Source organism: Sprattus sprattus, assembly GCF_963457725.1.
Source record: "Sprattus sprattus genome assembly, chromosome: 20".
In the NCBI taxonomy this organism is placed as follows: Eukaryota; Metazoa; Chordata; class Actinopteri; order Clupeiformes; family Clupeidae; genus Sprattus; species Sprattus sprattus.
Genome location: NC_137918.1, coordinates 13,561,084 through 13,571,083, shown reverse-complemented (window position 1 = coordinate 13,571,083; position 10,000 = coordinate 13,561,084). Strand labels below are relative to the sequence as shown.

General features: G+C 44.9%; 1 protein-coding gene across 2 annotated transcripts in view; it reads right to left on the bottom strand.

Annotated features, from left to right (window-relative positions):
- snx13 (sorting nexin 13) overlaps window positions 1-10,000 on the bottom strand; it is a 39,957-nt gene that overhangs the window by 4,487 nt on the left and 25,470 nt on the right. The window contains exons 14-22 of one of the 2 annotated variants that reach the window (XM_080859537.1): window positions 9,530-9,634; window positions 9,014-9,146; window positions 6,529-6,566; window positions 6,205-6,274; window positions 4,772-4,947; window positions 4,309-4,416; window positions 3,534-3,644; window positions 1,997-2,158; window positions 849-920 (exon numbers count right to left, since the gene is read on the bottom strand). In XM_080859537.1, the coding sequence (XP_080715663.1) occupies window positions 849-920; window positions 1,997-2,158; window positions 3,534-3,644; window positions 4,309-4,416; window positions 4,772-4,947; window positions 6,205-6,274; window positions 6,529-6,566; window positions 9,014-9,146; window positions 9,530-9,634 (975 nt within the window). The remainder of the gene's footprint in view (window positions 1-848; window positions 921-1,996; window positions 2,159-3,533; window positions 3,645-4,308; window positions 4,417-4,771; window positions 4,948-6,204; window positions 6,275-6,528; window positions 6,567-9,013; window positions 9,147-9,529; window positions 9,635-10,000) is intronic. The other variant, XM_080859538.1, reaches the window with a different exon arrangement.

Below are 10,000 nucleotides of genomic sequence, written 5' to 3'. Positions count from 1 at the left end.
TCTTGGGTTTAACGAGCTGGAAGAGGAGCTTGGTACGTAACAACATGGACTTCCTTAACGAAGAACAAGGTCATTCAAGTCCTGTGTTCCAATACTCTGTCTTTGTTTCATGAGGTCAAAAAGCCCTCACCAGTCAGTCTGTGGATTAGCGTAGCTGACGTTGCTGCTGCCTGGTTAACAGTGTGTTAAGGCATACACACGTGTGTGTGTTTGTGTGTGTGTGTGTGTGTGTGTGTGTGTGTGTGTGTGTGTGTGTGTGTGTGTGCCCTGCCTCACCACACAGCTCTACTTTCACACAAACCAGCCCAAGAATCTACATCACTTCAAAACAGACAGGGCAGAATCTGCTGTATTAAACAACACTGCTGTCAGTTAGAAACACTGCCTGACAGATCCTGTTACAGTGCGATGGAATACAGCACACAACGCAGGCACGCACACATGCACACAATGCAGGCACACACACACACACACACACACACAAACAAACACACACGTGTATGCCTTAACATACACCCCCCCCCCCCCCACACACACACACACACACACGTGTATGCCTTACCATACACACCCACCCATCCATACAGATCTACAAGTGCCTGTGTAAAACAAACACACACACCCTGGTCTACAAGTGTATGCCTTAACATACACACCCAGCCACACACACAGACACAGACACAGACACAGACACAGACACAAACACACAAAGACAGACACAGGCAGACAAAGACAGAGACAGACACACACACAGACCCCCCCCCCCCCCCCCCCCCCCCCCACACACACACACACACATAGACAGACACACACACACACAAACACAGCTTTTAGGATTTGGTACTCACATTGTCGTCCAGCTGGGCTGAGACTCGGCAGTGTTCGGGCCCGATGTCTGACTTTGGGATCATAGGCGGGACCTGGGGGAGGGAGAATGGAGGACATCAATAAAGAGAGAGAGAGAGAGAGAGAGAGAGAGAGAGAGAGAGAGAGAGAGATGGATGGATGGATGGATGGATTGTCTGACTTTAGGATCATAGGCGGGACCTGGGGGAGGGGGAATGGAGGACATCACAAAAGGATGGAAGGCACAATCTGCAGTCCAGTAATCAAGCAGGCTATATTCCATTAACACAATATGTTTCCTATCTTTATTAAACACGACCTATTATGCTTTTCTATTTCCCTTTTCTTAAGTGTGTTACATAGCTTTTTAATGCGTGCAAATGGTCTGACAAGTTTAAAAAGCACACGCCAGACAGACACTCCCACAGAACACCACTTTTCTCAGCTGCCTGAAATGCATCCTTGGAATTCCAACCTTTTTCCCTTGTTACAAGATGACACAATCTCAAAGCACAAACCTTATTGCCCACCTAGCTGACCAATCAGAGCACACTGGGCTCATCTGGAGGTGGGGGGGGGGGGGGGGGGGGGGAGACATAATGACACAGGAGCCACAAGATGAACTCAGTGATAACCAGTCAATCACTTCAACGTGTGTGTGTGTGTGTGTGTGTGTGTGTGTGTGTCCGAACCTTCAAGGGGAGATTACTGTGATTAGATGTCCATTTGTGGCTGACCGGCCCGTGGGAGTTCATGTTGATGTGCTACTTTAGCTTTAGCTGTTCCTGCTGTGTGCTACCATTCAATGCCAAGAGCAGGGACTCAACTCTAAAAGCCCTCAGGTGTGCAGTGTGCACCTGATCTTAACTGCATGGGGGCGCCTCACAAAGCAAGATTTCTTCAACACGTAGGCAGATAACCCTGTCTTAGTCAAATCTGGAAATACCTGAAAGCTAAAACAAGGAAATAGACCAAAAAGTATCCACTCTGATTTTGTGCAGCTATCTCGATGACTCAGTACATTTTTGAAATACTCAATTACTAGGGATGCACCGATATGGAAATTCTTGGCCGATACCGCAATTACCCATCCAGTCTGTTTGCCCTACGCTCCCTTGCTCAACGCTCACAAACGATGACGCTCCCTTACTTTGAATATGGACTGCTTGATGTCCTGGCCCAGTCTCTCGGACATGCGGCCTACGTTGTCAGTCATCTTGTTCATGCCCTCCGCCAGGTTGTCGGGGAAGGACTTGACGGCGTTGGACACGTTACGCATGGAGCTGCGCAGGGGGTTGACGAAGGTGTCCATCTGTGCAGAGGGAAGGCAAATCATTTACATTTACATTAAGTCATTTAGCCTCTGCCATAGTCACTTTTACTTTCACTTTCATCATGTATAACAAACATGGCCAGTCCCTCTCCTGAAGAGGTGCATTCCCATAGGGAGAGTTGTATCACCTAATAAATTAAACTCAACTCCTATAGCTAGCCAAGCCCAAGCCAGCGGCAGGTAAGTAGGCTCAGCATCCAAGCAGGTCTCCAAAAGCAGAACTTTATATAGAGCTTTATTCACAGCCAAATCAGAGGTTGCACAATAAGAAACTGAGACCACAGCTATAAAGAAAGACATGATTGGTTGGCCAGCTATAACACGTCTCTCCTATGCCTGACTAACCTCCTACTAAGACATGATTGGTTGGCCTGCTATAGCACGTTTCTCCTATGCCTGACTTACCTCCTCCTAAGACATGATTGGTTGGCCTGCTATAGCACGTCTCTCCTAGTCCTATCCATGTCTAACCTCCTCCTAAGTCATGATTGGTTGGCCTGCTATAGCACGTTTCTCCTATGCCTGACTTACCTCCTCCTAAGACATGATTGGTTGGCCTGCTATAGCACGTCTCTCCTAGTCCTATCCATGTCTAACCTCCTCCTAAGTCATGATTGGTTGGCCTGCTATAGCACGTTTCTCCTATGCCTGACTTACCTCCTCCTAAGACATGATTGGTTGGCCTGCTATAGCACGTCTCTCCTAGTCCTATCCATGTCTAACCTCCTCCTAAGTCATGATTGGTTGGCCTGCTATAGCACGTTTCTCCTATGCCTGACTTACCTCCTCCTAAGACATGATTGGTTGGCCAGCTATAGCACGTTTCTCCTATGCCTGACTTACCTCCTCCTAAGACATGATTGGTTGGCCTGCTATAGCACGTCTCTCCTAGTCCTATCCATGTCTAACCTCCTCCTAAGTCATGATTGGTTGGCCTGCTATAGCACGTTTCTCCTATGCCTGACTTACCTCCTCCTAAGACATGATTGGTTGGCCAGCTATAGCACGTTTCTCCTATGCCTGACTTACCTCCTCCTAAGACATGATTGGTTGGCCTGCTATAGCACGTCTCTCCTAGTCCTATCCCTGTCTAACCTCCTCCTAAGTCATGATTGGTTGGCCAGCTATAGCAAGTTTCTCCTATGCCTGACTTACCTCCTCCTAAGATTCCCTCTGCATGTTCCTTACCTTTCCCCAATAGTTTCTCTGAGCCACTTAATGTATCAGCCTAAACTTAAACCCTGACTTAACTAGAGCTGCAGTGAAACTTTAAAGCAGTGGGCAACAGGTGAGACAGCTGATGATGACTGAGGGGGATGGAGGGGAAACTGTTTGTGGGATGCCGTTCACTCACCTTGCGTGCAAAGTCGCCCTTGCCTTTACTGTAGGCTTTGTTCTCCAGGAAGTCAAATATGTAGGGGGTGAGGGTGGGACAGGCTTTCACCATCTCTGGATTGAGTAGCAGCTGTGAGAGAGAGAGAGAGAGAGAGAGAGAGAGAGGGAGAGGGAGAGGGAGAGGGAGAGGGAGATGCATTGCATTTAAGTCTGGATCTACCCATTCAACTCATTTCACAACCCTGTTCTATAAACCTGAATCAAAAACATCTCTAGACAAAACACTCAAATTCAACAGTCAACGATTCTAATTCAGAGCGATAAAGTGATTTGGTGGTGTTCTTCTCATACTTCCAGCCATAAAGGCAGTAAATATGCAGTGGGGGCTTACTCTGTCCTTTAAGCCCATCTGAGGGTATTATATGTAAAAAGGAACCACGGAGATAACCAAACAAGCAGAAGGACCTGAGTCCCAACCAATCAGGGTGTTTGTTTGCGTGTCAATAATGTGTACAGTGCAAGGTCATGCGTGAAGGGCAAGGTACTCAAAACAACAAACTCCAGCCAGTGACTCCATTCATCTTTTCGGGTTTCAAATAAAGTACCTGTTGACTTTGTCCTTTGTCAGGTGTAAGAAACTAAACAAAGATTTGAACATGGAGAGAGAGATGCTAAATGATATCCTATGGAAACCTTTCATGTTTTAAACCTGCTTGACAGTCACTGTGATTGAGATCACACAGAATTGGGTAAGTGTCCAGTTCCAAGGTAAAAGCCTCAGAGCATTTAAATACCTGTAGATATCCATTGAGGTCTTTTTTCCTCTTCTCTAGGAACTCTCTGTCCATATTGTTGAAGGTCTTTTTCCCTGGCAGCTTCAGTATGGTTGTGAGGTTCTCAAACTGCAGAAAAGTGGATGATCATGTTAGTCAAAATGGCTGACAAATTAAAAATAAAAACAATGGTTAAACTTAATTTAAAATCTTTTGCACTTTTGTTATATCTTTATATCTTTTCTCTGGTTCACAGCAACAGCATTCATGTTCTAATCTTCAAACCTACAAATGGCCAACAATGACACTTAGAACATAAAACCAAAAAAAGACACAGATCTCAATCTCAATAAAGTGTGAACAAAAAGTATTGTTGTATCCCTGTACTTCGGGGATGAAGTTGAGAGACGACAGAGGGAGACAAAGAAGAGACACACTATTCACCCCACACACACACACACACACACACACACACACTAGGCACCTGTTCTGTGATCCGCATGTGGAAGTCGTGGAAGTCGCTATAGCGACGGTAAGTCTTCCAGGTGTCCTCGCTGCCGTCGGCATTCTTGCGGTGGACAGTGATGGCGTAGAGCGCGTAGGTCTTGCCGTGGTCGTTGCACACGCCTGCCACGGGAAGGTGGTTTAGAAAAGCGTCAGCTACCCGGCACGTGCAGACACGAGGAGGCGGACGGAACGCGAAGGAAGGATGGATGGATGAATGGATGGATGGAGTAGGAGAGTGCAGGAGAGAGGGAGGATGGCAAAAAGAAAGAGAGGAGGCAGAGGGTACAGCAGGCCAGAGAGGTAGCCAGAAGCACAGCCAGGAGATATGAGAGAGAGATAGAGAGAGAAAGAGAGAGAGACAGAGACAGAGAGAAAGCGAGAAAGAGAGAAAGAGAGAGGGAGAGAAAGAGAGAGAGACAGACAGGAGTTGGCCAAGCGGCAGACAGAGAGAGATGATGGTCAAGTACAGGGATGGCATGGAGGCGTGGCAAGAAATGGAGAAAGAAAGAGATGCATGTGGAGATGACAAGGGCAAAGGATGGCAGGGAATTGAAAGTGCCAAGCACAAAATAGAGGGCAGGACAGGAAGAAGGCAAAAGGGATGGAGGGAAAAGGGAGGAAAATAAGAGGAGGAGAGAAGGCAGAAAATAAGAAATGGTGATGGAATGATAGTGCTCAAAAGAAGAAGTAGTGACAACATGCAAAGTGATGGCAAGGCCTGGTGACATGATAAGCAGGCTGAGAGATAGGCCTTATGGAGAGATATATACATACAGCTGAGAGGAAACACACACACACACACACACACACACACACACAGATATGCACACACACAAACACACACACACTCATACAGTCACATACACACACACACACACACACACACACACACACACACACACACACACACACACACACATCGATATGCACATACACACAAATATGAACACACTCATACAGACACATACACAACTACACACATAAGCTCCAACTCACAACATGTGACGGAAATGTAGGACAAGTTAGGACATCCTGCATCTCCATCCATCTAAACACACTGTCTAAATAAGACTGAAAATCCTCCATGGGAGCCAAGCGTCTCACGCCAAGACAAACAAATACTTCCCCACGCCTTCCACACAAGCCGCCACCGAAGTATCTGAACCACTCAAAAGTTTGGACACACCTTGTCATTTTTTGAGTTTTTTTCTTTACGTTTATTATTTTTTTTCTACATGGTATATAATACTTTTTTTGTTTAGAACATCATTCCATATGTGTCCTTTGGTAGTTTTAAATGTCTTCAATATTAATCTCCAATGTAGGAAATAATAAAAGTAAAGAAAAAAACTTCTCCAAAAAATTAAGGTGTGTCCAAACTTTTGACTGGTACAGTATCTGAACACGTACCGGTGTCAGAAATGAATGCGTGGATCTGCAGGACGTCGTCCGCGCTGGCATTGGTCAGGTCATCCAGCGACTGCAAAACAAACCGACAGCTTTAAAAGACAAACATATGCGCCCCCCCCCTCCATATCATCCAAACATCTGCCCCCCCCCCCCCCCCCCCCCCCTCCATATCTTCCAAACATCTCAGTGGTTCTGTCCCAAAGTCTGACTAAGGGGCTCTGTGTGTGTACTCAAGCGAGCACACTTGACAGCCAGTCAGGGCTTTGATTGCAGGATTAAGTCAACAGAGGGCTTGGCATTGAAACTAAGAGCACGCAGACATACCAGATTTATGCTCCCAGTCGGAGAACCGTTGAAGGACTCTGCACAGGGAGGGAGAAAAAGACAGAATGAGAGAGAGAAAAATAGAGAATGAGAACATTTTGTTACATCAAGGCTGCCTGCACTGCCTCTTCTAACCACACCCAATGGAAATCCATCTTTACATCCGAACAACGACAAGTGGCAGGAGTTATGACTATGAATCCCCCTTCTTAAAGGGTGTCCCCCTCAATATATAATTGTAAACCTAACCATGAAATATTAAATAACATAATAATATGTACTGAAAGCACTTGTGAAAAATGAGTGCAAAACAATGTTCCACTGCCTGCTATGTGCCATCCCCAATCCCACCCCCACACACCCTAGCCCAGTAAGGGTTCGAATACACATAAGCGTTTTTTTTAAACGGGACGCTAGAAAATGCATTGATTCCTATGGTTTGGCGCGCTTTGCGTAGGCGCACACGCAAAGCGCGCCGTACATAAGGAATCAATGCATTTTCTAGCGTCCCGTTTAAAAAAAACGCTTATGTGTATTCGAACCCTAAAAGAGTCTGTGGCTCAGTGGTGGCGGACCTCCAGTACGTAGCTACTCTGCAAATGGTCGCTTAAAACATGTTTCTTTACCTCAACCACAAATGGAATAACGCACATTTACATGTGTAACCAGACTGAGTCTTGTTCGCATCGTTACCTCAAAGGTCAACGACCATATTGTACAGGGCAGCCCTGTCACCTAATGCATGTATGCAAGTTTAATTCAGTTAAATATTCATTATTTATTATTATTAATTATTTAGTGGCACAACTGTCCATAACTTGTTTCGAGAAAATATTTTCGAAGAAGGTTTGGTTGATTTAGTTTGGGTAATTCATTTAAATATTTGATTCTGCTTTTAGAATTGTACTTATTCTGAGCTTTATGTTCTAGTTAAGATACTAAGAGACTCAAAGATTAGGCCAGAGACATATATGTAATGATTTTATAATGTATTTAAAACATTTGAACATGCTCATCCCGTCAATGATCTACTATAGATAATAATGAAAGTTTCCTCTATATACATTTAATACATTTAAAGCACTTTTGGCGGCATCTTTTGTGTCCCCCTCAGGAAATGCTCATGAGATATTTTTCTGTTTATTGTACCCCCCTACCCCACCCAACAGTGGAATGACATTTAGCTCACTTTTCCCTCGTGTCCTCAAGATGGATCACTGGTCATTAGTCATGTGGGGTTGGCAACTCAGGCAGCAATTATGTCTTCATATTCTGGTGCCAAAACTGAGCGCCATCAAACAAAATACTTCAGAATTCCTGGGCTGAAGTAGCTAGCATAGCATTGGCCATTTATATGAATGGGAGTGCTAATCTGTCTCCAGGTTTATATAATAACTAGGGCTGGGCAAGTTAACGCGTTAATCTTGCGTTAATTCATCAATTAATTAACGCCGACAATTATTTTATCGCGCGTTAACGCAGGTTTTATTATTTATTTTATTATTGTAAAAGTCTGTTGCCAATAGGCTTTTATTTTGACTGCTGCGCAACCGGAAAAGAAAAGAATGGGCAGATAAACAAACCTGGATTAGGGCACAGACATATACTTGAAAAGTTGACCACACGCAAGTTAACACAGATACACGAAAGCTAAACTTATCGAAATAATGTGGCAATTCATTGCCTGTGCGTCACCTCCAGCAAAGGTTAACGTCAGTGGGCGTTAACCGGTCAGCTGTTTAGCTAGAATCTATAAGTTCGTTGTCTCTGAATGATGCTAGCAGCAGCTAAGCAGCTGGCTATCCTAGCCTGTCACCCTACTGGATCTATCATTAAGATCACATCAGGATGACAAGAAAACCAACTATCGAAAATATGATTTTTAGTTTGTTGTGCAATGATATCCCCTGTCCTCCCGGCTCCCGATAAGTTAAGCTAACTAATTTTAACGTGCTAGCTGTCGCTAGCTAGCATGGGGAGTAGCCATTAACTAGCGAGCTACAAACGTCAGAGGGCTATGGCAGAAACAACGTCATAACCAGGCTGGTTAGTAACATTACAGGGAAACCAGCCATCAAGTACATGGAATTGAGTTGTAATATTGCCAACACAACTTTCTGGTGCTTCACCACCCTCTAAACATCAATGCCCTGGCAGTGGCAATAAGCTTCAGTTTTGTATTTGTTTTGATAACATTGTTTAAGTTGAGAATTACACAAAGTATTTATTTTATCAAACTGCTACTATATAAAAATGCTGATGTTAAGTGTTTGCACAACAAATGTTGTGGCACTTTTGTTCATATGGCAGAACACTTAAAATAAAAGTGCGCTATACACTACTTTTGAATTGATTATTGGATTTTGTGTATAGAAATGCGATTAATCGCGATTAATCAGGGAAATCATGCGATTCATCGCGATTAAAATTTGTAATCGTTGCCCAGCCCTAATAATAACACTTCCATGACGTGAACTCTCCTCACCTCCGTCTCCATCATCCGAGCCCCTGTAGCTGGGCTCCTTCAGCATGTCCAGCTCTGCCAGCATCCGCACGTAGAGAGGGTGCTGCCTGAACGAGGGGTAGAAGCGCTCATCCCTCAGCATCATGTCATACACCTGCAGAGAGAGAGAGAGAGAGAGAGAGAGAGAGAGAGAGAGAGAGAGAGGGAGGGAGAGAGAGAGGGAGGGGAGGGGAGGGGATGCAAAAGCAAGATAAAAGAGAGAGAAAGAAGGAAGAGGTGATGCAAAAGCAAGAGAAGAACAGAGCGATACAAAGAGAAAGAGAGAAACAGTGACAGTGAGAGAATGTGACTTACAAAGAATAAAAGATCAAATCCAACATAGAGCAACAGGCTGCAAAAAGTCAATGACATTTGTGAAAAATCTGTCACACACACACACGCACACACGCACGCGTGTGCACGCACACACACGCACACACACACACACGCACACACGCACACACACACACACACACACACACACACACACACACGCACCTTTCTCTGGATATCATCAAATATCTCTGGCGTGGGATCCTCATTATTGAGTTTCTCTCCCAGCTTTTCAATTGAAGCTTCATCCACCTGTACTCTGGGAGAGGCCTGAGAGAGATAGAGAGAGAGGGAGAAAAAGAGGGAGAGAAAGAGGGAGAGAAAGAGAGACAGAGACACAGAGACAGAGAGATAGATACAGAGACACAGAGACAGAGACACAGAGACAGAGACACAGAGACATAGAGACAGAGACAGAGAGAGAGATACAGAGACAGAGAGAGACAGAGAGAGAGATACAGAGACAGAGAGAGAGATACAGAGACAGAGAGAGAGAGAAAAAGAGTGAGTGAGAGTGAGATAGAGAGATGGATGTGCAAGGAATGAGTACATACTGATGACTGAGGCCTCTGAGACGAGGTGGTTTCAGCGTTGCTCTAATTGTGTCTCCTCTAATCCCTCCTAATTCCATCAGAT